The 26,358-nt window shown below is 42.7% G+C and overlaps 5 gene segments (V, D, J or C); all 5 read left to right on the forward strand.

Moving 5' to 3' along the window:
* Positions 1-274: 274 nt before the first annotated feature.
* On the forward strand, positions 275-3,433 carry LOC130124520 (T cell receptor alpha variable 19-like; the record flags this gene model as incomplete). The annotated part of the segment is given in 3 exon segments: positions 275-293; positions 388-692; positions 3,380-3,433. Coding segments are annotated over 3 exon segments (378 nt in total), but the record flags the coding sequence as incomplete, so codon positions are not given.
* A 3,174-nt stretch (positions 3,434-6,607) lies between these two features.
* Positions 6,608-7,124, forward strand: LOC130124521 (T cell receptor alpha variable 14/delta variable 4-like; the record flags this gene model as incomplete). The annotated part of the segment is given in 2 exon segments: positions 6,608-6,626; positions 6,721-7,124. Coding segments are annotated over 2 exon segments (423 nt in total), but the record flags the coding sequence as incomplete, so codon positions are not given.
* Positions 7,125-14,834: 7,710 nt separating this feature from the next.
* Positions 14,835-15,351, forward strand: LOC130124522 (T cell receptor alpha variable 19-like; the record flags this gene model as incomplete). The annotated part of the segment is given in 2 exon segments: positions 14,835-14,853; positions 14,948-15,351. Coding segments are annotated over 2 exon segments (423 nt in total), but the record flags the coding sequence as incomplete, so codon positions are not given.
* Positions 15,352-21,595: 6,244 nt separating this feature from the next.
* On the forward strand, positions 21,596-22,061 carry LOC130124523 (T cell receptor alpha variable 19-like; the record flags this gene model as incomplete). The annotated part of the segment is given in 2 exon segments: positions 21,596-21,614; positions 21,709-22,061. Coding segments are annotated over 2 exon segments (372 nt in total), but the record flags the coding sequence as incomplete, so codon positions are not given.
* A 2,151-nt stretch (positions 22,062-24,212) lies between these two features.
* LOC130124524 (T cell receptor alpha variable 38-2/delta variable 8-like) lies at positions 24,213-24,714 on the forward strand (the record flags this gene model as incomplete). The annotated part of the segment is given in 2 exon segments: positions 24,213-24,231; positions 24,326-24,714. Coding segments are annotated over 2 exon segments (408 nt in total), but the record flags the coding sequence as incomplete, so codon positions are not given.
* Between the last annotated feature and the right edge of the window lie 1,644 nt (positions 24,715-26,358).

A 26,358-nucleotide genomic window follows, 5' to 3' on the forward strand; every position in this document is an offset into this window, starting at 1 on the left:
ATAACATAACACTTGTTCATTGTTTTAAAGACAATTCCTCTCAACAGGAATATGATGTAAAATGTGTTGTACTGTCTGAACCTGTCAGCAGCAGTAATAACAGGGGATTGGTCATCAGCCCTGTCACTCTGAACAAGCCCCTCCTTCAAATCTACCACTTGGTGTTGGAGCTAAAACAAGGTTCCACAGTGAGACACAGGAAGTCCTCTCTGGTCACTGGAGCTCATAGTTACTGAACAGAAGAGCTATGAGCTTCCTGCTCATCTCACTGCTGTTGGCTGCTATGTGCTTTGGTAGGACACAACTCTTGGTTTGCTTGTTATTAATCTGAACTTTGTCTTGTTGATTCTTTTCCTCACACTGACACCGTCTGTTGTTGTCCCACAGAATGCAGAGCTCAAAAAGACAACGTGCTCCAACCCAAAGGAGGTGTGACTGTTAGTGAGGGAGAGACAGTAACACTGGACTGTCACTATAACACCAGTGACACAGGTCCATATCTTTACTGGTACAGACAGGCTGCAGACGACAAGCCCACATTCATTCTGAGCCGCTCTAGGTTTGGATCAGGGAACACAGCGGACGGGTTCAAGGAGAGATTGGATTCCAGCCTGGATTCCAGCTCAAGATCAGTTCCTCTGAAGATCCAGAGTCTGCAGCTGTCTGACTCTGCTGTGTACTACTGTGCTCTGAGGCCCACAGTGACAGGAAACTGCAAGACGTACTACAAAAACCTTTAGAGTGTCTATCAAGAATCCAGAGACAGCGCAATGATAATCCAGATCCACTAGAGGGCAGTATTCACATTTTAAAGACTTTGGTTCCTTGCTGAAGAAAAACACCTTGGACAGTTTGACAAGCCAGCTTCCTACAACTGCTGATTTGTCCAATGTGTCAATACAACATTCAAAGACATTTGATTCTGCATTGAAACGTTAAACTGTCTTGATAAAGAAAAGTATGAATGTCTTCTGTAGATTCGTTTAACAAATGCTGCATTGTATTCTAGTCTTAGAAGAAAAATAACTTGATGGAAGTCAGAGCTTGGTGGTTCCTTGATGGAAGCGAGACTGCTTGACTAATCCATGGGACAAGTAGCAGTGTGTATGGTGACAGGTGAGGGGTGGTGTTTAGTCCTGCTTATTTAACAGCTATTCTTTCAAGACTCATTATTTTAGCTCCCTGTCTTACTTTTGAACCCGCATACAAAACATGGTGTTCCCTGATCGTCACTATAAATCGTTCACCACTGTGATGAGAGTCATCACTTCTGTTCACTTGACAGTGAGGAGTTCCACCAGGGGGAGTTAGTGCGTGGGAGGATCACGCTAATCCCCCCCCCCCACCGACCAGACGCCCCGATCGACCAGAGGAGGCGCTAGTGCAGCGACCAGGACACATACCCACATCCGGCTTCCCACTCGCAGACACGGCCCATTGTGTCTGTAGGGACCAAGCCGGAGGTAACACGGGGACTCGAACCGGCGATCCCCGTGTTGCTAAGCAACGGAATAGTCCGCTACGCTACCCGGACGCCCTGAGAGTAGTCATTTTAAATGAAGGCTTTGTTTTGTTTTAAACCACAATAGTTGGTTTCTACCTTGTCTGTTCTTCACATGGCTTGTGGGCCTTCACTGAATGTGGTGCTGGAATGTAACGTGCAATGTATCTTAGGATGCTTTATTTATTTATTTATTTGTTTGTTTGTTTGTTTGTTTCCTCATTTATTTCTTCTTTTAATTTGTAATTTGTGATATTGGGCTATACAAACCAAATTGACTTGACTTGACTGTGTATTTTTATCTTTCGCCTGGTCCTCGTGTGAGTCTGCTTGGATGGCCAAACGATGGCGCCAGTGTGCATCTCTTGCCCATGTACTGTTCTGTCTCTTGTCTCTGACATACTGCTGCTTGCTGCTTGTGTGTGAGCTTGTGTATGGTCTGGGTAGATTGTGGAACTGAATTGTCCTTCTGGGAGAAATAAAGTTGTCTGAATGTGAATCTGAAGTACACAGTGCAGACAAACCTTATGGCTCTGCTGAGAGTGAGCATCAGGTATTTTAAGTACACATTGGGTCAGCACATGTTCAACAGGTTGATTTTACACTTGGCCCAGCAAATGCCCCCATTCATAATGTACCCCCCACCCCCAAAACAAAAGAAAAAAGAAAAAGAAGAGTGGCTGATAACACTGGAGGGTGAACATTTTCAGCATGATGGGGGAGATGTTGGGGGAGGAGAGGGAGGAGAGTAAGTCAGCAGGTCTGCTGTTTCATCTGAGAGTGAAGGAGAATAAAAAGCCGTGAGACATGTCCCCCCAGTTCTAACATCCATCCGTCCCCATACTTTTACACTTCCTGCTGAATATGAGAGCAATCGTGTATGACAACTAAGTGATGACCTCATTCATCAGGAATAAAATCAGATATCAGAGTTTCAAGTAAAATAAAACTGCCAGGAGCTTTGGGGACGTCACGTTCATCAGAAACAGTCAGAGAAGTGTTGGATGGGGGTGTTGGGGGAGGAGAGGGAGGAGAGTAAGTCAGCAGATCTTCTGTTTCATCTGATAGTGAAAAAACGTGTGATTTAGTGTAGATATGCAACTGCATCCACTTTGGACATCAGCCGGTTGGTTTCTTCAGTCATGACGTCATCAAAGTGACTTCGTCAGCCTCTGAGACAAAGACACTGACAGTCTCCTAGATGAATGATGACACGTTTCTCCCATGAAACCTTGTGTCCAGATGAACTGATTCAACTTTTCTGGGATTCTACACCTGGATGATTGAGCAGGCATCAACATAGTCATGTGTAGTATTCTAGTTTTAGAAGAAACACAACAATAAATCCCATACTGTCTCACATATAAACCCAACCACAAAAGATAAACTACATGATGACAGGAGAAGAAAGACAACCTGAAGGTAATATAAAATATTTAATAATAATAACTCTATTCTATCAACATTCCTTTAAGGTGAGATTGTCCTTGAACCATGATTAATTGATTGTTTTATTTGAATATTCTTGCTAAACCTATCTGGACAGTGACTTGTAATAAGCTGTCAGAGTTGATCCAGTCATTGTTTCCTCTTCAGCAGGAAGTGGAGTTTGACAGACAGGGAAACAGATCAGATCTCTGAAACCAGCACATCTTTAACTAGGTGATTGTTGCTGTGCCACAGTTTCTGTTTGACGTCTGACATCAGCCATGCAGTTCCTCCTACCACTTGTTTTATTCACTGGCTTTACTGGTAAGAAACACTTTGGCAGCTCAGTATTTGTTAAACTATGAATCCCTTTTTAACAGAAAAAATAATGAGATAGATTCAATATATGACATGATTATTGACTTTTTAATCATTTCTTCCCATCTGCAGGTTCCAGTTATCAGCAAACCATCCAGTCCCTCCAAGACAGAGTACATGGTCTAGAAGGTGCCAAAGTTACTCTCTCCTGTAAATACTCCTCAGCAAACTACTTATTTTGGTATCGCCAGGACGCAGGAGTACCACCACAGTTTCTAATATCCTCCACTAGATCAGGTTCAATAATAAACAGAGCAGATACAAACTCCAGACTGTCTGCTAAAGTGAATGAGACTCAAATGGAAGTGGAGATGTCCTCTGCTGCAGTGACAGACTCTGCTGTGTACTACTGTGCTGTGAGGCCCACAGTGACAGGAAACCCAGAGTCACTGTACACAAACCTGACAGTGTCTGACAGAACATTTACACACTTCAGCTGCTTCTGACCTTTAATAGCTGATCAATCAGCAGATCAAACAAGGTCACTAAAAACAGTAGTTAGTATCGTATCTAGTAGTTAGTATCTCTAATCATAGCATGGCCATGGAGGATCCTTGTTTCTGGTTGATGGAAGGTTTGCGTCAAAACCTGTTAATGCACACATAGTTCAGCTCAAGGTTAAATATTGTTATAAATTCACACGCAGGACAAAATGTCGGTGTTAAACATCTTGATTTAGTATTGAGCCCAATTAACATTCAACATTTTAGCTTAACGGCTAACTTTTTGTTCATAATATTTTACTGCTGAGTTCAAAACATTCATTACAAAAAATTAAATGTTGTTCTTCTAATATCTTGCCAGTTGTTCATTGTATAAGCAGAATATTTCAATCCAAGTTGTGTGATAAAGAATTTTTACATTCTCCGCTTTGTGTCATGTGGTTCTTTATTTTGTATTGTAGTTTAAAATACTTTCACGCATAACTTGACATGGATTATGTCTTGCTAATTCTGTCCCTCCTTTGTTATATCTTAGGAAAATATTACTGATGGTTTAAATAGGGGCACTTGACAAGGAGGACCTTTCTTTCCACAGTTTTTGTCTCTGTCATGGTTGGTGAGACTTATTGACTTTGGGTCATGTTCAGAAACCATTTAATAATTATAATGACTTATCTTATTCTATGTCGTCCTGTTTAGATCAACACATTTATCATTTCTTAAAATGTAAAAATCACCTTATTTATTTTTTTATTTATTTTTTTAGTAAAGAGAACAAAGAGGTGAAGGGTCCATCACGACATTAATTTCTAAACCTCCACCACTATAACACTACACAGACCAAGACAAGGGGAGGAGTTAGAGAACTGAATGTCAAAGACTTCATGTTGCAACTGAAGAGCTGCTGAGTTATTTTCACTTGGTGATTCAATACACTTCAGTCATGATGTTACTCCATTTAATCTGGCTGATGATATCTACCTTTCATACTGGTAAATATGAAATGGAAGAACATATATCCTAATATCATCCATAAGGTATTTCCATGAACTATTGTGTTTGTAAAAATCCATGTGTCTGTCTAGGGCTCTCTGAGGATTCAGTTACACCATTTCATGATAGAATTCTGGCTTTGGAAGGAGACAGGGTCACTCTCTCCTGCAACTACTCCGTCTCTTCACCGAACCTTTTCTGGTATCGACAGTACTCCAGCTCACCGCCACAGCTTCTCATCACGGACTATTCAGAGAAAGTACCAGGGTTGACTCTTAAGCATGAGAGAGAAAGAAAAGCGTTTCATCTGGAGATGTCCTCTGCTGCAGTGACAGACTCTGCTGTGTACTTCTGTGCTGTGAGGCCCACAGTGACAGGAAACCCAGAGTCACTGTACACAAACCTGACAGTGTCTGACAGAACATTTACACACTTCAGCTGCTTCTGTCATTTAACAGCAGAACAATCAAGGAGAGTTTCCATAGACACATAATGAAAATAATGTATCTGAGTTCATAACTGGACTACTGCTTTTGGACTTTGTTATGATACAGCCATATTTATATTTAAGTTTAACTAAATATAACTTGTTGTTCATTCAGTGGAACTGGATTAGTGTTTTCTTTCCCTTCTCTATGTATTTTGTTACTATAACTGTGGATGAGATGTGGTCATGGCTTTGATGCATGTTCAGGACACCATCAGGATACTATTTGACAATGTTCAAGATCAATGTTTCTCATTAACTTGATAGAGACGGTTGGACCTCCACCTTCCTATGACATTAGTTACACCACATGAATGACTGACTTCAAGCCTTTAACTTTAGTTTTCATGTTGGCTGGAGTCTGGTTTCAGGACTCATATCTTTGTTTACTTGTTGTCATTTAGTCCATTCAGGTTCTTCATAGTGATGAAGAGTCATGTAGAGCTGAGTGGAATCACAGCTGAATCCTCAGAGATACACTGAGATGCTAAAAGTTCTTCAAATTATGAAAACAGATCAACAGTCTGAAGATGATTTTAGGTTTCAGACATCTACAATTAAAATGATGAGGAAAAACAAACCTTTATTTCTTTCCAAATACTCCATCAACTTTGCTGTGATTCCATCAGTTTATTAGCACATCACACCCCACACTCTTTAATGACACAGGATGAATGTACTTTTCCAAAACAAAGATTTCTGAATTTTTATTATCTATGTTATTCATAACACAACGCAATTATTCTTCAGGTGTTCTTCATAAAAGGCAAAAGAGAAAAAAACAAAAACAAAACACAAACAAAAACAAAATCCAAATAATAAATAGCTCAAATTTTAAACATTTGAATATTAAATGTCTTTCATTTTCAAAGATGAACCAAAATGGATTCAACTTTATAAGAATCACATAAATAAGAACAACATAATACGTATTGAATGTTTTAAAGGCAAGTCCCCTCAACAGGAATATGATGTATCTTATAACTTTTAACTTATTTTAAACTTATTTTTAGCTGGGTCTTCATGTGTGTATATCTTATACTGTGTTTGCTGTGTTTGTCTGTGTCTGTCTTGCACTGTTTGGTGAAGCCACAGCCCTCATTTCATTTTTAACATGTGCCTGCACATTGTTTTTAATGACAATAAAATTGAATTGAATGTAAAATGTGTTTTACTGTCTGAATCTGTCAGCAGCAGTAATAACAGGGGATTGGTCATCAGCCCTGTCACTCTGAACAAGCCCCGCCTTCAAATCTACCACTTAGTGTTGGAGCTAAAACCAGGTTCCACAGTGAGACACAGGAAGTCCTCTCTGGTCACTGGAGCTCATAGTTACTGAACAGAAGAGCTATGAGCTTCCTGCTCATCTCACTGCTGTTGGCTGCTATGTGCTTTGGTAGGACACAACTCTTGGTTTGCTTGTTATTAATCTGAACTTTGTCTTGTTGATTCTTTTCCTCACACTGACACCGTCTGTTGTTGTCCCACAGAATGCAGAGCTCAAAAAGACAACGTGCTCCAACCCAAAGGAGGTGTGACTGTTAGTGAGGGAGAGACAGTAACACTGGACTGTCACTATAACACCAGTGACTCAAGTCCATATCTTTACTGGTACAGACAGGCTGCAGATGACAAGCCCACATTTATTCTGAGCCGCTTTACTTTTGGATCAGGGAACACAGAGGACGGGTTCAAGGAGAGATTTGATTCCAGCCTGGATTCCAGCTCAAGATCAGTTCCTCTGAAGATCCAGAGTCTGCAGCTGTCTGACTCTGCTGTGTACTACTGTGCTCTGAGGCCCACAGTGACAGGAAACTGCAAGACGTACTACAAAAACCTTTGGAGTGTCTATCAAGAATCCAGAGACAGCGCAATGATAATCCAGATCCACTAGAGGGCAGTATTCACATTTTAATCTCATCGTCACCTTGTTGAAGAAAAACACATTGGACAGGTTGACAAGCCAGCTTCCTACAACTGCTGATTTGTCCAGTGTCACTGCCAACACTACAATAACACATCTTCATCTGCACTCCAGCTTCAAAGATGAGCTGTGGTTAATTGTTCCCTACGTGTCAAATCTTAATGTTGTTAAACATTTTGTTAATATGTAAATGATGCTTCTTAAATGAAATGAGGAAAATCAATATTGAACAATCAGTAAAATACAAATTTAATAGAATGCTATATTTAGATTAATGTTAATACATTGTGATATAAGTTACAAATAAAACTTTCAAGGCAGCAAAAACTCCTGTGCTGTCCAAATCTGGTTGAGGTTAAGTCCTCATTTTAACAAAATTTGTAATATGCAATTTTATTTTGCAATATTATATACGTGTTATTCAATATTTAATTGTATTGGGAAGAAAACAGCTTTCAATCCAATACCGTCTCCCATATAACGATAGACAGAAAGAAAGAAAGAAAGAAAGAGAGAAAGAGAGAAAGGCACTTTATTTTGTCATTGTACAGGTTATAATGAATGTGTTCTTTGCATGTAATCACCCTATTGTATAGGAGCAGTGGGCAGCTGCAGCACCCGGGGACCAACTCCAATTCTTCTTTCCATTGCCTTGCTCAGGGGCAGAGACAGCAGTATTAACCCTAACATTTCTTTTTGATGGTGGGAGGAAACCAGAGCACCCATAGGAAACCCACGCAGAACATGCAAACTCCACACAGAAACGACCTGGTACGGCCTGGGGTTCGAACCCAGGACCTTCTTGCTGTGAGGAACAGTGCTAAACACTGGGCCACTGTGCTGCCCCAAACCCACCCATATGAGATGAATGGAGTAAATGAAGGCAGCAGCAGCAGCAGAAGAGCCATGTGGACATGCAGTAAAACAGCTGCTAGTGGGTCTAGTGAAGGACACAGAGGTTGGCTGGCATGGGAGGAGTAGTGAGGAGGTTGGTGTGAACAGTGGGTGAATAGGAGGAGCCAGACACACTATGAGGGGAGGACGTTAGCAGGAAGGACTGGTAAAGTCCACAGTGCAACTAAAGAGACAGCTGAACTAACAGCAGCATGCTGCTCCATCTCATCTGGTTCCTTTCTGTACTAACAGGTGAGTCTGCTGTCACCATGACACCCTGCTGCACACTGACTCTGACCATACAGGCTGACAAGCAGACACACATATTTACCATCACCAGCAGGCTCAATATGGACAACAACCAACACACAAAGCCCACACTAACTCACTGAATTACCACAACGACACCTTTTCACTGCAACACCTTCTTGGATATTTCCAAAATTTTCAGGTAGTAGTTTGGAAGAAGAAATCAAGCCCACGACCCTTTCAGTCCAAAGTGTAGAAGGAGCCAAAGTTATTCTATCCTGTATTTACACCGGCTCACCTTACAACCTTCATTGGTATCGTCAGTCACCAGGATCTACAGCCCAATTCCTCCTCTCTGCATCACCCAGCAGTCAGCAGTCAGTGGTCAGAGGACAACCTGAAGATCTCAGACTGTCAATCAGCTTCAACGGAGAACAGAAACGAGTGGATGTGGAGATGTCCTCTGCTGCAGTGACAGACTCTGCTGTGTACTACTGTGCTGTGAGGCCCACAGTGACAGGAAACCCAGAGTCACTGTACACAAACCTGACAGTGTCTGACAGAACATTTACACACTTCAGCTCAAGTTACAATTCAACTTTATTGTCATGTGTATTTAAACACAATTAAATCCTTGTGCTCGGGCTCTCTGCCTTAAAGAGTGTGGGTGTGATGTGCTAATAAACTGATGGAATCACAGCAAAGCTGATGGAGTGTTTGGAAAGAAATAAAGGTTTGTTTTTCCCTCATCATTTTAATTGTCGATGTCTGAAACCTAAAATCATCTTCAGACTGTTGATCTGTTTTCATAATTTGAAGAACTTTTAGCATCTCAGTGTATCTCTGAGGATTCAGCTGTGATTCCACTCAGCTCTACATGACTCTTCATCACTATGAAGAACCTGAATGGACTAAATGACAACAAGTAAACAAAGACATGAGTCCTGAAACCAGACTCCAGCCAACATGAAAACTAAAGTTAAAGGCTTGAAGTCAGTCATTCATATGATGTAACTAATGTCATAGGAAGGTGGAGGTCCAACCGTCTCCAAGTTAATGAGAAACATTGATCATGAACATTGTCAAATATGCTGGCTTGTAAGTAATGAGCATGTCTTTTATATAGTGTGGTGCAAGACTATTTAGCACTTTGTGGACAATTAACACAAGTTTAAAATGGATTCTAGTTTTGACGCGGAGCCAATACAGAGATGTAAGAACAGTGTAATTGCCTCATACTTTCTACTTCCGGTGAGAACACGTGCTGCCGCATTTTGAATTAATTGTGGTTGGCGTACAAGTGATTTTGGGAGGCCGGTGAATTTTCCAGTAAAGTAGTCTAGTCTACTTGTTATAAAAGCATGGGTTAATTTCTCACAGTCTGATTTTGAAAGAAAGCCCTTAGTTCTGAGATGTTGTTAAGATGGTGGAAGGCTGATCTTGTGAGATGATGGATGTGGCTCTTGACATTCAGATCCCTGTCTATGATTACACTGAGATTTCTAGCTTCACTTCTGCCCTCCAGAGACAGAGAGCTGAGACGAGCTGCCATTCTCTGTCTCTGAGTCTTTGCACCAAACATAAGCATTTCATCAAAGCATACAAAAATCTATCTATCTATCTATCTATCTATCTATCTATCTATCTATCTATCTATCTAACACACTTGTATTTCAATAACCACTCATTCCAAGATAGGTAAAAACTTCCAGTTTTGATTTCTGCCATTTACGTTCCAGTCTCCTGCAGGCCCACTTAAGAGCACGTGTCTCATCTTAAACCAGGGTGTAGGCCTCTTTAGTCACCTAGCTCTGGTAGTGAGAGGTGCAACTGAATCGAGGAGACTAGAGAGGGACACATTTAATTCACTAGTGAAATTTTCAAGAGTGACTCACTACGGTGAAAGGAGCCAAGACTTTAGGCAGCTGCTTGCTAAATGCAGCTACAGTGGAGGGACCAATGTGGCGAGTGGCAACTACATCTGTGCTGACATTACCTGGATGAGCCAATAATGCATGAAAAAATGATCTGACACAGCAGATGTGGTCTGCAAGTAATTCAGATCACAAACAGGTATCACTTTAGATAAAACCAAATCAAGGTTGTCACCAATGAGTCGACTCTTGAACAAACTGAGCGACCCCAACAGTATCAGCTCGTGCCAGAAAGGCTTTTCTTAGCGGATCAGCAGCCTTATTCAGATGAATATCTAAATCACCAAGAATTATAATCACATCATAATGAGTAACAAGCCCTGAGACAAATTCTTCATATTCTTTAAGAAACACTGAGTAGGTGTCCAGGTAGTGTAGCGGTCTATTCCGTTGCCTACCAACACGGGTTATCTCCGGTTCGAATCCCCGTTTCACCTCCGGTTTGGTCGGGCGTCCCTACAGACACAATTGGCTGTTTCTGCGGGTGGCAAGCCGGATGTGGGTATGTGTCCTGGTTGCTGCACTAGGACCTCCTCTGGTCGGTCAGGGCGTCTGTTCAGGGGGGAAGGAGAACTGGGGATAATAGCATGATCCTCCCACGTGCTACATCCTGCTGGTGAAACTCCTCACTGTCAGGTGAAAAGAAGCGGCTGGTGACTCCACATGTACCGGAGGAAGCATGTGGTAGTCTGCAGCTTTACCCGGGCCGGCAGAGGGGGTGGAGCAGTGACCGGGACGGCTCGTAAAATAGGGTAATTGGCAAAGTACAATTGGGGAGAAAAAAGAAGGGGGGGGGGTCCAAAAAGAAAAAAAGAAAAAGAAACAGTGAGTAAGAGCCAGGAGGTCGATAGAGTATCACAACCTGGACTGAGGTGAGTCTATTCATGGCTGAGAGAGATGAACCCACAAGGTCCTCAAATGATTGGAATTTAGATTCAAGAATAGAAGAAAGATTGAAAATAGATTTATATATGAGGGCGACACCCCCACCTTGGTTATTTGCGTGAGCTACATAGGCATATGTATAGTCGGGTGGAGAAGTTTCATATAAGGGAAGAAAAATATTTTGTTTCAGCAATGTTTTACATAAACCTACTACTACTACTACTTTCGGCTGCTCCCGTTAGGGGTCGCCACAGCGGATCATCCGTTTCCATTTCTTCCTGTCTTCTGCGTCTTCCTCTGTCACACCAGCCACCTGCATGTCTTCCCTCACCACATCCATAAACCTCCTCTTTGGCCTTCCTCTTCTCCTCTTCCCTGGCAGCTCCATATTCAGCATCCTTCTCCCAATATACTCAGCATCTCTCCTCCACACATGTCCAAGCCATCTCAATCTTGCCTCTCTTGCTTTGTCTCCAAACCGTCCAACCTGAGCGGTCCCTCTAATATAATCGTTCCTAATCCTGTCCTTCTTCGTTACTCCCAGTGAAAATCTTAGCATCTTCAACTCTGCCACCTCCAGCTCCGCCTCCTGTCTTTTCGTCAGTGCCACTGTCTCCAAACCATATAACATAGCTGGTCTCACAACCATCTTGTAAACTTTCCCTTTAACTCTTGCTGATACCCTTCTGTCGCAAATCACTCCTGACACACTTCTCCACCCACTCCAACCTGCCTGCACTCTCTTTTTCACCTCTCTACTGCACTCCCCGTTACTTTGGACAGTTGACCCCAAGTATTTAAACTCAAATGCCTTTGTCACCTCCACTCCTTGCATCCTGACCATTCCACTGTCCTCTCTCTCATTCACGCATAGGTATTCCGTCTTGCTCCTACTGACTTTCATTCCTCTTCTCTCCAGTGCATACCTCCACCTCTCCAGGCTCTCCTCAACCTGCACCCTACTCTCGCTACAGATCAGAATGTCATCCGCAAACATCATCGTCCATGGAGACTCCTGCCTGATCTTGTCTGTCAACCTGTCCATCACCATTGCAAACAAGGAAGGGCTCAGAGCCGATCCTTGATGTAATCCCACCTCCACCTTGAACCCATCTGTCATTCCAACCGCACACCTCACCATTGTCACACTTCCCTCATACGTATCCTGCACCACTCCTACATACTTCTCTGCAACTCCTGACTTCCTCATACAATACCAAACCTCCTCTCTCGGCACTCTGTCATAAGCTTTCTCTAAATCTACAAAGACACAATGCAACTCTTTCTGGCCTTCTCTATACTTCTCAATCAACATTCTCAAAGCAAACATCGCATCTGTGGTGCTCTTTCGTGGCATGAAACCATACTGCTGCTCGCTGATCATCACCTCTCCTCTTAACCTAGCTTCTATTACTCTTTACCAAATCTTCATGCTGTGGCTGATCAACTTTATACCTCTGTAGTTGTTACAGTTCTGCACATCGCCCTTGTTCTTGAAAATCGGTACCAGTATGCTTCTTCTCCACTCCTCAGGCATCCTCTCACTTTCCAGGATTGTGTTAAACAATCTAGTTAAAAACTCCACTGCCATCTCTCCTAAACATCTCCATGCCTCCACAGGTATGTCATCAGGACCAACTGCCTTTCCATTCTTCATCCTCTTCATAGCTGCCCTCACTTCCTCCTTGCTAATCCGCTGAACTTCCTGATTCACTATCCCTACATCATCCAACCTTCTCTCTCTCTCATTTTCTTCATTCATCAGCCCCTCAAAGTATTCCTTCCACCTTCTTAGCACACTCTCCTCGCTTGTCAGCACATTTCCATCTCTATCCTTGATCGCCCTAACTTGCTGCACATCCTTTGCAGCTTGGTCCCTCTGTCTAGCCAATCGGTACAAGTCCTTTTCTCCTTCCTTAGTGTCTAATCTGTCATACAACTCACCATACGCCTTTTCCTTTGCCTTTGCCACCTCTCTCTTTGCTTTACGCTGCATCTCCTTGTACTCCTGTCTACTTTCTTCATCTCTCTGACTATCCCACTTCTTCTTTGCCAACCTTTTCCTCTGTATAATTTGCTGTACTTCCTCATTCCACCACCAAGTCTCCTTGTCTTCCTTCCTCTGTCCTGATGACACACCAAGTACCTTCCTAGCTGTCTCCCTCACTATTTCTGCAGTGGTTTTCCAGCCATCTGGCAACCCTTCACTACCACCCAGTGCCTGTCTTAACTCCTGCCTGAACTCCACACAACAGTCTTCCTTCTTCAACTTCCACCATTTGATCTTCGGCTGTGTCTTCACTCGCTTCCTCTTCTTGGTCTCCAAAGTCATCCGACAGACCACCATCCGATGCTGCCTAGCTACGCTCTCCCCTGTCACCACCTTGCAGTCTCCAATCCCTTTTAGATGGTGCCTTCTACATAAGATATAGTCCACCTGTGTGCACTTTCCTCCACTCTTGTACGTCACCCTGTGTTCCTCCCTCTTCTTGAAATATGTATTCACCACAGCCATTTCCATCCTTTTCGCAAAATCGACCACCATCTGTCCTTCCACATTTCTCTTCTTGACTCCATACCTTCCCATCACCTCCTCATCACCTCTGTTCCCTTCACCAACATGTCCATTGAAGTCCGCTCCAATCACCACTCTCTCCTCCTTGGGTACCCTCTCCACCATGTCGTCCAACTCATTCCAGAATTCTTCTTTTTCATCCATCTCACACCCAACTTGCGGGGCATATGCGCTGATAACATTCAGCAATAAACCTTCAATTTCCAGCTTCATACTCATCACTCTGTCTGACACTCTCTTCACCTCCAGCACGCTCTTGACATACTCTTCCTTCAGAATTACCCCTACCCCATTTCTCCTCCCATTCACACCATGGTAGAAGAGTTTGAACCCACCTCCGATACTCCTGGCCTTACTCCCCTTCCACCTGGTCTCTTGCACACACAGTATGCCTACCTTTCTTCTTTCCATCATGTCAGCCAGCTCTCTCCCTTTACCAGTCATAGGGCCAACATTCAAAGTTCCAACTCTCACCTCCACATGCCTACCCTTCCTCCTCTCTAGCTGCCTCTGGACATGCTTTCCCCCTCTCCTTCTCCTTCGCCCAACAGTAGCATAGTTTCCACCGACACCCTGCTGGTTAACAGTACCGGTGGCGGTCGTTGGTAACCCGGGCCTCGACCGATCCGGTATGTAAGTCTTATTTATGATCCGCATATTTGATTTGGCAAAGATTTTACGCCGGATGCCCTTCCTGACGCAACCCTCCCTAATTGGCCGGGCTTGGGACTGGCACTAAGGATGTACTGGCTTGTGCATCCTCAGTGGCTGGGTTAATGTTTTACATAAACCAATCGTATCGAAACTATGTTCAAGAACCAGATCGTTTATTTGTAAGGCTTTGGTACACAGTGATCTGATACTTATGAAACCAAAGTTAAGCATCGTGTGGAAGTGATCAGTAGTAGGCAGGAGTTTAGATCTACCAATAGGTGAAATACTGTCTGAACCTGTCAGCAGCAGTAATAACAGGGGATTGGTCATCAGCCCTGTCACTCTGAACAAGCCCCGCCTTTGAATCTACCACTTAGTGTTGGAGCTAAAACAAGGTTCCACAGTGAGACACAGGAAGTCCTCTCTGGTCACTGGAGCTCATAGTTACTGAACAGAAGAGCTATGAGCTTTCTGCTCATCTCACTGCTGTTGGCTGCTATGTGCTTTGGTAGGACACAACTCTTTGTTTGCTTGTTATTAATCTGAACTTTGTCTTGTTGATTCTTTTCCTCACACTGACGCCGTCTGTTGTTGTCCCACAGAATGCAGAGCTCAAAAAGACAACGTGCTCCAACCCAAAGGAGGTGTGACTGTTAGTGAGGGAGAGACAGTAACACTGGACTGTCACTATAACACCAGTGACACAAGTGCATATCTTTTCTGGTACAGACAGGCTGCAGACGACAAGCCCACATTCATTCTGAGCCGCTTTACTTTTGGATCAGGGAACAAAGCGGACGGGTTCAAGGAGAGATTTGATTCCAGCCTGGATTCCAGCTCAAGATCAGTTCCTCTGAAGATCCAGAGTCTGCAGCTGTCTGACTCTGCTGTGTACTACTGTGCTCTGAGGCCCACAGTGACAGGAAACTGCAAGACCTACTACACAAACCTTTGGAGTGTATATCAAGAATCCAGAGACAAAACAATGTTAAACCACATCCACTAGAGGGCAGTATTCACATTTTAATCTCATCGGCTACTTGTTGAAGAAAACAGATTGGAAAGTTTGACAGGTCACCTTCCTACAACTGCTGATTTGTCCAATGTGTCAATCCAACATTCGAAAACATTTTAATCTGCGTTGAAACATTAAACTGTCTTGATGAAGAAAATTATTAATGTCTTATGTAGTTTTATTTAACAAATGGTACAGTCCTGTATTGATTCTAGTGTTAGGAGAAAAATAACTGTAAATCCCATACTGTCTCACATATAAACCAAAAGAAATAAAATTAAATTAAAATAAAAGAATAAACCAAAAAACTAAATGACGTAAAGACAAAACGGCCCATTTAAAGGTAATATAAAATATGAAATTATAATATTAATGCTATTCAATTCATTAAAGATTAGATTAACCTTAAACCAGGATATTTTGATTGTTTTATTTGTATATTCTTGCTAAACCGATCTGGCCAGTGAATTGTAATGAGCGATCAAAGGGAGAGATCAGGACCTAAACTCGAAGGCCTCACACAGGAAGGCAAGGCCTTCACGAGATACTTTACCGAACGAAGGATGGGTTTTGTTTTCAAGTGACTGGTGAGTCCTACTCTATTAATTATCTATAGAGTTCATTAAGATTGTTGTTGACAGTGCTTGAATTTGCGGCTGTGAGATTTATCACCTAATTTTTGCAGCATGCCCTACACACTTCTCTATGTGACTGACTGTTTAAATCCCTCATTTCCATCCCATAGCTTCTGTTTCCACCGATGGTTTCACCCCACAGGACTGTTTTGTGCGATAGCTCCCCCCACTGGCCTCATCAGTCATTAACCCTCTTACCAGGAGTTTTCCCCATACAGACTACTATTAGGCACCGGGCCTCTTATCCACATGACATATTACGACTTGACCTGGATGTGGACCACAGTGTGCTAACTCCACTAGTTAAATCAGGTGTTTATACGTGCACAACCTGTCAGAAGTTTGCCCTCTACAATATCTGATCTATTCCCAACAAAGCCCCTCAGGTCAATAACGCCATCACAGAGCACAAACTGGACTATGTATGTCTGACGGAAACCTGCCAGTCACAGAATGACTTTCTTGAGCTAAATTCAGCAAATTTGTTTACATATGCAAACCTCGGTCTTCAGGCAGAGGAGGCGGCCTTGTGCAGATTTATTGTGATAGTATAAAACCAACACCACTCTCTCTACTTGATCACTCTTCCTTTGAACTGCTGGCTGTTAAGCTCTATGGACCTTCACCCACCATTGTTGCTGCTCTGTACAGACCACCTAAGGCTGGAATATTTTTATCACTAAACACTCAACAGTTTTAACCACCCTTAGTACAACGTCTCCCTATTTAATCCTAATGGAGGGATTATAAATGTTCATTTTGATAACACTGCGTGGTGATGCTAAGGGACCACTCGAAGACACACGTCTGTTAGCATACACTTCTTTACTTGAACAACCCACGTCACAGTCCTCCTCCCCTCTTACAGTCACTTACATCCTATCTTGTCCTCTAGCTCCCCCTACTGTCCTCCAACTGCATCAACTTAAGACGTCACATATCCCCTTTGCAAAAGATAACATTTATATCATCACCAACTATACAATCACTGCGGTGCTTACGCTGAACTGCATTAGCTATAAACACTCTTACAATAACAACAGAATACCACCTTGACCATAAAACAAATAACAGTTTCGAAATAACAGTCTCATGCAGGCAATACTAGGTCATTAAAAAATAACAGATTTGAAATAACAGTTTCACACAGACAGTACTAGGTCTATAAGAAATAACAGTATCAAAATAACAGTTTCATACCAACAATAGGCTATTCTTGTTTTAGTTTACCGTCCCCACATAGCATAGCCCTGTGCCCAAGCAGGCGGCCTCCTGACCCTGACCTCTTGCAGAGGGGGCTGAGCATGTAGTGGGTCAGGCTGGACTCAGCTACAGTCTATGTCAGGCCCCTGACCCTGAAGGGGTAGGGCAGACACGAGATAGGATGCATTCCATGTGCGCCCATGAGACAGCCTGTAAGTGTACTGGCCTCTTTGCTCATGCATCTGAAGAGGGGAAGAGTACTTTGACTGTCTCTTGCGTAGTTTACCTGGTCTCCTAACTCTGACCCAAGACCCAGGAGGAAAGTGCACCGCTTTTGCTCCTCTCTTCATGTCTGCATACTCCTTCATCTTCCTCTGCTTCTCTTTCACTGTTTGTGCTGTGTTTTGTGCTTGTAGGGATGTGACAGGCTGTGGTTTGTGGAGGCCTGTCACATGGACTTTGGTGTGTGTCTGAAGTCCGTGCAACAGCTCTGCAGGGGAGCATTGAGTGGTGGCATGCCTGGTTGCCTTGCAGACCTGGAGAAAGTCTCTGGTTGATGCTGTCCACTCCTTTCCTTCTATTTTCGCAGTCAGTAGACTATACTTCAGACGTCGATTAAATCTCTCAATTTCCCCATTGGCCTGGGGGTAGTAGAGTGAGGAGTGTTTGCGTGCAATTCCCCTGTCCTTGTGAAAGGATTCCAATTCCTGTGAAATCAGTTGACTCCCATTGTATGAGATGAACTCTTTTGGGTTTCCTACCCTGCTGAACACTGTAGACAGGAAGTGGGTCACTGGATTAATGGCGTATGACACAGTGGCATGTAGAGTTCCACTCAGAGGAATAGGATTGCCTCCGTAACTCACAAGTTTCAGTGTCGGGTGTACTCAGTGGGGCGTTTGGGAAAAGTTGCATTAACATTGCACTTGGAAGGATTGAAACGGCAGAGCCCGTGTCCAGCAAAAGTTCCACATTTTGTGTTGTCTGCCCCTCAACAGCCATCTGTACTGTGCACATTATTTTATTCCCAGTGTGAGCTACAGTGTCTACATTTAATGTAGTCACTTCAGACACAGTGCTCTCTACTTGTTCCACATCATCTGTAATTCCACTTACTCTCTTTGCCCCCCTACACACCTTTGCAAAATGCCCCTGTTTCCTGCAGTTATTACAGCGGGCCGTCCTGGCGGGGCAAGATGGGTAGGAAGCTTTATGGTGGCGTGCTCCACATCTGAAGCATGTTAGCCCTTGTCTCGTGGCGTTGTCTCTCGTGGACACTGGCGGTCCCCTGGTTGTGTCCACCGGCTGCACACCCACAGCTGCCGCGGGCGGCGCTGCAGCCGCAGTTCCCCGGTCCATGATTTTAGCGTTCGATGTGACGGATTCAATTAGTCCAGCAATAGTCACAGCCTTTTCCAGAGTTAGGGGCACCTCCAGCAGCAAACGCTCTCTTATCTGATTGGAGTTAGTCTTTTCCACCAACTGGTCCCGTAGCACGTCATCCTCAAACGTTTTAGAGTCGCACGTAGCAGCAAGTTCTCTCAGCGCGGACACGTACTGTGCCACTGATTCTCCGTGATGCTGACTCCGTTGTCTAAACTTATATCTTTCAGCCACCACCTTAACAGCAGTGTAGCACTGTAGATGTTGACAGTTGACTAGGACCAGTTCTAGGTATGTAGGAGCAGTTTATAACTAGCATCAAATGATTGCAGACCACAGACCAGGGAATAAAGTTTGATCTGCCAGCTTGTTTTTATATAAAGAATTGTAAACATAGACAGAGAAACATACACAATTACACAATAACACAGTAAGAATGGATAAATTCCTTGAAACCTCTTGTTTTATGATTTAACCCTTATTAAACCACTATTTTGAGTTTCAGATATTTTAGATAGATATTTTAGTTCTAATTTAGGATCCTTTAATTCTAATTTGAAGTTATCGCTTGTTTGAGTTGACAAATTATGTTAATTTGTTTTATGTTCTATTTTTTTCCATTGGGCCTTTAAGTTTCAGATCTAATTTCCATTAACCTAAGTTACTTAACCAGTAAATCAGAATGCCAAAAGTAACAAACAATTGCATTACCCCATGAACAGTATGAATGAGTCATAAACTCAGCCGATACTGCGATTAACAATACAATATCAGATCAAAAATCAAAATCAATAATCAATGTAGGCTATAATCGGTCCTTTTTGGAAAGTCCGTTGTTGCTCCAATGAGCCCAACTACGTTTTGCAGTAACAAACTGGAAGTTTCTGTCCTACCACAATCCAGGTGCTCGAATCTGTAGGCTGCTGTCCTGAGAATGAGCTGCCTGCAGCCGCAGACAGACCACGTGGATCCAGCAGGGCTCCTATAGGTGGCTCGCCATCTTGTTTCCAGCTTGGGGTAAGAAACAGCAAGCGCGATCTTCCCAATCCAAGAAAAACCTGGCCTGCATTATAACAGGCGCATCACACACGCAAAGACGTTAGTTTACGTATCTCTCAATAAAATAATCAAAAGAAAACAACAGAAGTAGCGACTGACATGGTCAATCTACCCACCGCTAAAACGTGACGCAGTTTAATTTCTGTGCTAATACGCCATGCTGCTGCTGCTGCGGCCTAGCTGGAAGGAGCTAGCTTAGCAACTCGGTTTGCACAAAAGAAAAACACATTCTGAATTCGGTTCACAAAAGAAAAACACATTCTGAATTCGGTTCACAAAAGAAAAACACATTCTGAATTCGGTTCACAAAAGAAAAACGTGGCTCCTCAACAATCTTTACACAAATTATGATCCGCAACATAACGGAGCTACTTATAGCTTTAACTAGCCTATGCACACAGACATTGTAAACGGACAAGTTCGGCTAGTTAGCATCGGCTAGTTGGCATCGGCTAGTTAGCAGTTGACTCACCAAGTCCTGGACGACACTCGGACACAACACAAAACCCAGGGCCCGGAGGAGGACCAGACCAACAAAACACTCAGCTTGGATAAAGAAAGAACCAACTGTAGCTCGCTGCCATTTCAAAGCAGAATCTTCTATCTCTCGTTCCAGCGGCTTCTCTCAAGCGTCTGCCTGGCGTTCTGAAACCGGGCTGCTTCTGGGACGTCCTCCCTCTCGAGCAAGGCAGCTGATTGGCTAATCGGCACTGCACGCGCTGCGTTCAAGAAATAGCAATCTGAACCAACAATATGAATATGAATTTATCGGTACCACGAATTACTTATCTACTGTTCACTATTTATTTGCAAAATGAATAATTATGATTATTTATTATTGTAAACTACTAATAAGACACGTTAGCCCCCTAGCTAACGGGTCTGACCCTTTAGCCGAGCGGTTAGTGACGTCGCCTTGTGGTGCAGTACACCACAAGGCGACGTCATTATTTACTTTGTCTTATTGACATTTAGAGAGAGAGGTCGTTATCATGGCACCATATGGTTAAATCTTCCACTTCCCTCCTATAGGCCGTCTCATCACTGTCACTTATTACTCCAATCACTGTGGTGTCATCTGTGAATTCAATGATGCTGTTGTTGTCATATTTGGCTACACAGTCGTGTGTAAATAGACTGTACATTAGGGGGCCTAGACATCAGCCCTGAGGTGTGCCAGTCTGAAGAACTAATCTGGATGATTATGTTTTACCTATTCTCACAGTCTTGGACGGGCCTCTCAGGAAATCAGATGAGCAATTAGAGATAGAGTTGCCCATACCAAGACCTCTGAGTTTCAACACCAGTTTGGATGGTACAATGATATTGAAAGCAGAGCTGTAATCAATAACTTTGTCTACAACTTTATGGAGATGGTTTCACATAAACCCTTCATGTAACAATTGTTACATTACATGAACATTTGACTGGTTGACTACAAATCTTTAAGATTAGTTCTGAAGTTGGTTGGAGTTTGGTTTGATAACTCATGTCTTAGTTTGTTTCTGTCCAGATAATCCAGACATTTGCAAAAGGCAGCATTTTTCTTATAAAAATTTCACAACAACTTTATACACAGTGTTGACTGTACTTTTTTTAAATGTCCATGTTATTCACAACATATTGCACTTAGTTCACATCCACTCAAGTAAAAACAGACAACCAAACAACCCAATTCATGACTTAAAAAGATAGGTAGACAAATGTTTGATGCAACTGTAGAAGTTGAATATTAAGACGTGTTCATTGTTTTAAAGTCAATTCCCCTCAACAGGAATATGATCTAAAATGTGTTTACTGTCTGAACCTGTCAGCAAGCCCCTCCTTCAAATCTACCACTTAGTGTTGGAGCTAAAACAAGGTTCCACAGTGAGACACAGGAAGTCCTCTCTGGTCACTGGAGCTCATAGTTACTGAACAGAAGAGCTATGAGCTTCCTGCTCATCTCACTGCTGTTGGCTGCTATGTGCTTTGGTAGGACACAACTCTTTGTTTGTTTGTTATGAATCTGAACTTTGTCTTGTTGATTCCTTTCCTCACACTGACACCGTCTGTTGTTGTCCTACAGAATGCAGAGCTCAAAAAGACAACGTGCTCCAACCCAAAGGAGGTGTGACTGTTAGTGAGGGAGAGACAGTAACACTGGACTGTCACTATAACACCAGTGGCACAAATACATATCTTTTCTGGTACAGACAGGCTGCAGACGACAAGCCCACATTCATTCTGAGCCGCATTACTGCTGAATTAGGGAACACAGTGGACGGGTTCAAGGAGAGATTTGATTCCAGCCTGGATTCCAGCTCAAGATCAGTTCCTCTGAAGATCCAGAGTCTGCAGCTGTCTGACTCTGCTGTGTACTACTGTGCTCTGAGCCCCACAGTGACAGGAAACTGCAAAACCTACTACAAAAACCTTTAGAGCATCTATCAAGAATCCAGGGACAACGCAACGATAAACCAGATCCACTAGAGGGCAGTATTCACATTTTAAAGTATTTGGTTCCTTGCTGAAGAAAAACACATTGGACAGTTTGACAAGTCAGTTTCCTACAACTGCTGATTTGTCCAATGTGTCAATACAACATTCAAAAACATTTGATTCTGCATTGAAACGTTAAACTCTCTTGATAAAGAGAAGTATGAATGTCTTCTGTAGATTCGTTTAACAAATTCTGCATTGTAATCTAGTCTTAGAAGAAAAATAACTTGATGGAAGTCAGAGCTTGGTGGTTACTTGATGGAAGCGAGACTGCTTGACTAATCCATGGGACAAGTAGCAGTGTGTATGGTGACAGGTGAGTGGTGGTGTTTAGTCATGCTTATTTAACAGCTATTCTTTCAAGACTCATTATTTTAGCACCCTGTCTTACTTTCGAACATGCATACAAAACATTGTGTTCCCTGGTCGTCACTATAAATCGTTTACCACTGTGATGAGAGTCATGACTGAGCTGGACTGGTGCATTTTCTGCAAGGCAAATGTTTTGTTCCTGATTCATTTGGCTGCCCTGGAGGAGTCGTGTCGAGAAGGAAGGGAGAGGCGGGGAACACACTCTTCTGTCGAGCTGTCAGGTTGCTTGAAAGACGAAGCGATGACAGCAAGTAGGAGAAGAACAAGCGTGCTCCTGCTGTGAAAGCACAGAGGCCTGGCTGCAATGGAAGGAGCTGTGGAGTCAAGACAAATGACATTTCTCCCAAAACTAATAGACTTTTACCCCCCCCCCCTCTCTCCCTCTCTCTCTCTCCGCTTCTTCATCTGTGGATTGGGTACACAGAGTTTATAGCATATCGATAACATCCAGCAAAAACATGACTTTATCAATGACATTAGCACACAAAACAGATAATATATGATGCATATCAATAGAAGGTTGATTCTGCAACTGTATGACTGTATTATGAAAAATATACATTATTGATGTAAATGAACGGCACCTAATGTAAAATATCAGATAGAAGCATATTATGCTTAATCAGAAGCATATTCTGCATATTCGACTTGTGGCTGGGGGGGGGGCAGCAGGGGGGGGGCAGGAATAGTATCGGGGTGGCCGTGGCCACCCCTGGCCACCACTTGGGGGCGCCACTGTGCTAATTCTGTCCCCCCGTTGTTATTTCTTCGGAAAATATTACTGATGGCCGTTGTCTGTTTAAATAGAGGCATTTGATAAGGAGGACCTTTCTTTCCACAGTTTTTGTCTCTGTCATGGTTGGTGAGACTTATTGACTTTGGGTCATGTTCAGAAACCATTTAATAATTATAATGACTAATCTTATTCTATGTCGTCCTGTTTAGATCAACACATTTATCATTTCTTATAATGTAAGAATCCCCTTATTTATTTACTTTACCAAAACAAAGATTTCTGCATTGTTATTGTTAATTTTATTCATAACACAATGCAATTAGTCTTCAGGTTTTCTCCATAAAAGGCAAAAGAAAAACACAAAAACAAAAACAAAAAACGAAACTAATCAAAAACAAAAACAAAATCCAAATAATAAATAGCTCAAATTTTAAATATTTGAATATTAAGTGTCCTTCATTTTCAAAGATGAACCAAAATGGATTCAACTTTATAAGAATCACATAAATAAGAACAACATAATACGTGTTGATTGTTTTAAAGACAATTCCCCACAACAGGAATATGATGTAACTTATAAATTTTAACTTATTTTAGAGTTATTTTTAGCTGGGTCTTCATGTGTGTATATCTTATACTGTGTTTGCTGTGTTTGTCTGTGTCTGTCTTGCACTGTTTGGTGAAGCCACAGCCCTCATTTCATTTTTAACATGTAACTGCACATTGTGTTTAATGACAATAAAATTGAATTGAATTGAATTGAATGTAAAATGGGTTGTACTGTCTGAATCTGTCAGCAGCAGTAATAACAGGGGATTGGTCATTAGCCCTGTCACTCTAAACAAGCCCCTCCTTTAAATCTACCACTTAGTGTTGGAGCTAAAACCAGGTTCCACAGTGAGACACAGGAAGTCCTCTCTGGTCACTGGAGCTCATAGTTACTGAACAGAAGAGCTATGAGCTTCCTGCTCATCTCACTGCTGTTGGCTGCTATGTGCTTTGGTAGGACACAACTCTTTGTTTGCTTGTTATTAATCTGAACTTTGTCTTGTTGATTCTTTTCCTCACACTGACACCGTCTGTTGTTGTCCCACAGAATGCAGAGCTCAAAAAGACAACGTGCTCCAACCCAAAGGAGGTGTGACTGTTAGTGAGGGAGAGACAGTAACACTGGACTGTCACTATAACACCAGTGACTCAAGTCCATATCTTTACTGGTACAGACAGGCTGCAGACGACAAGCCCACATTCATTCTGATCCGCATTACTGCTGAATCAGGGAACACAGCGGACGAGTTCAAGGAGAGATTTGATTCCAGCCTGGATTCCAGCTCAAGATCAGTTCCTCTGAAGATCCAGAGTCTGCAGCTGTCTGACTCTGCTGTGTACTACTGTGCTCTGAGGCCCACAGTGACAGGAAACTGCAGAACCTACTACACAAACCTTAGAGTGTATATCAAGAATCCAGAGACAACGCAACTATAAACCTGATCCACTAGAGGGCAGTATTCAAATTTTAATCTCATTGTCACCTTGTTGAAGAAAAACTCATTGGACAGGTTGACAAGCCAGCTTCCTACAACTGCTGATTTGTCCAGTGTCACTGCCAACACTACAATAACACATCTTCATTTGCACTCCAGCTTCAAAGATGAGCTGTGGTTAATTGTTCCCTACGTGTCAAATCTTAATGTTGTTAAAACATTTTGTTATTATGTAAATGATGCTTCTTAAATGAAATGAGGAAAATCAATATTGAACAATCAGTAAAATACAAATTTAATAGAATGCTATATTTAGATTAATGTTAATACATTGTGATATAAGTTACAAATAAAACTTTCAAGGCAGCAAAAACTCCTGTGCTGTCCAAATCTGGTTGAGGTTAAGTCCTCATTTTAACAAAATTTGTAATATGCAATTTTATTTTGCAATATTATATACGTGTTATTCAATATTTAATTGTATTGGGAAGAAAACAGCTTTCAATCCAATACCGTCTCCCATATAACGATAGACAGAAAGAAAGAAAGAAAGAAAGAAAGAGAGAAAGGCACTTTATTTTGTCATTGTACAGGTTATAATGAATGTGTTCTTTGCATGTAATCACCCTATTGTATAGGAGCAGTGGGCAGCTGCAGCACCCGGGGACCAACTCCAATTCTTCTTTCCATTGCCTTGCTCAGGGGCAGAGACAGCAGTATTAACCCTAACATTTCTTTTTGATGGTGGGAGGAAACCAGAGCACCCATAGGAAACCCACGCAGAACATGCAAACTCCACACAGAAACGACCTGGTACGGCCTGGGGTTCGAACCCAGGACCTTCTTGCTGTGAGGAACAGTGCTAAACACTGGGCCACTGTGCTGCCCCAAACCCACCCATATGAGATGAATGGAGTAAATGAAGGCAGCAGCAGCAGCAGAAGAGCCATGTGGACATGCAGTAAAACAGCTGCTAGTGGGTCTAGTGAAGGACACAGAGGTTGGCTGGCATGTGAGGAGTAGTGAGGAGGTTGGTGTGAACAGTGGGTGAACAGGAGGAGTCAGACACACTATGAGGGGAGGACGTTAGCAGGAAGGACTGGTAAAGTCCACAGTGCAACTAAAGAGACAGCTGAACTAACAGCAGCATGCTGCTCCATCTCATCTGGTTCCTTTCTGTACTAACAGGTGAGTCTGCTGTCACCATGACACCCTGCTGCACACTGACTCTGACCATACAGGCTGACAAGCAGACACACACATTTACCATCACCAGCAGGCTCAATATGGACAACAACCAACACACAAAGCCCACACTAACTCACTGAATTACCACAACGACACCTTTTCACTGCAACAACTTCTTGGATATTTCCAAAATTTTCAGGTAGTAGTTTGGAAGAAGAAATCAACCCCACGACCCTTTCAGTCCAAAGTGTAGAAGGAGCCAAAGTTATTCTATCCTGTATTTACACCGGCTCACCTTACAACCTTCATTGGTATCGTCAGTCACCAGGATCTACAGCCCAATTCCTCCTCTCTGCATCACCCAGCAGTCAGCAGTCAGTGGTCAGAGGACAACCTGAAGATCTCAGACTGTCAATCAGCTTCAACGGAGAACAGAAACGAGTGGATGTGGAGATGT

Source organism: Lampris incognitus, chromosome 14 (genome assembly GCF_029633865.1).
Source record: "Lampris incognitus isolate fLamInc1 chromosome 14, fLamInc1.hap2, whole genome shotgun sequence".
NCBI lineage: Eukaryota > Metazoa > Chordata > Actinopteri > Lampriformes > Lampridae > Lampris > Lampris incognitus.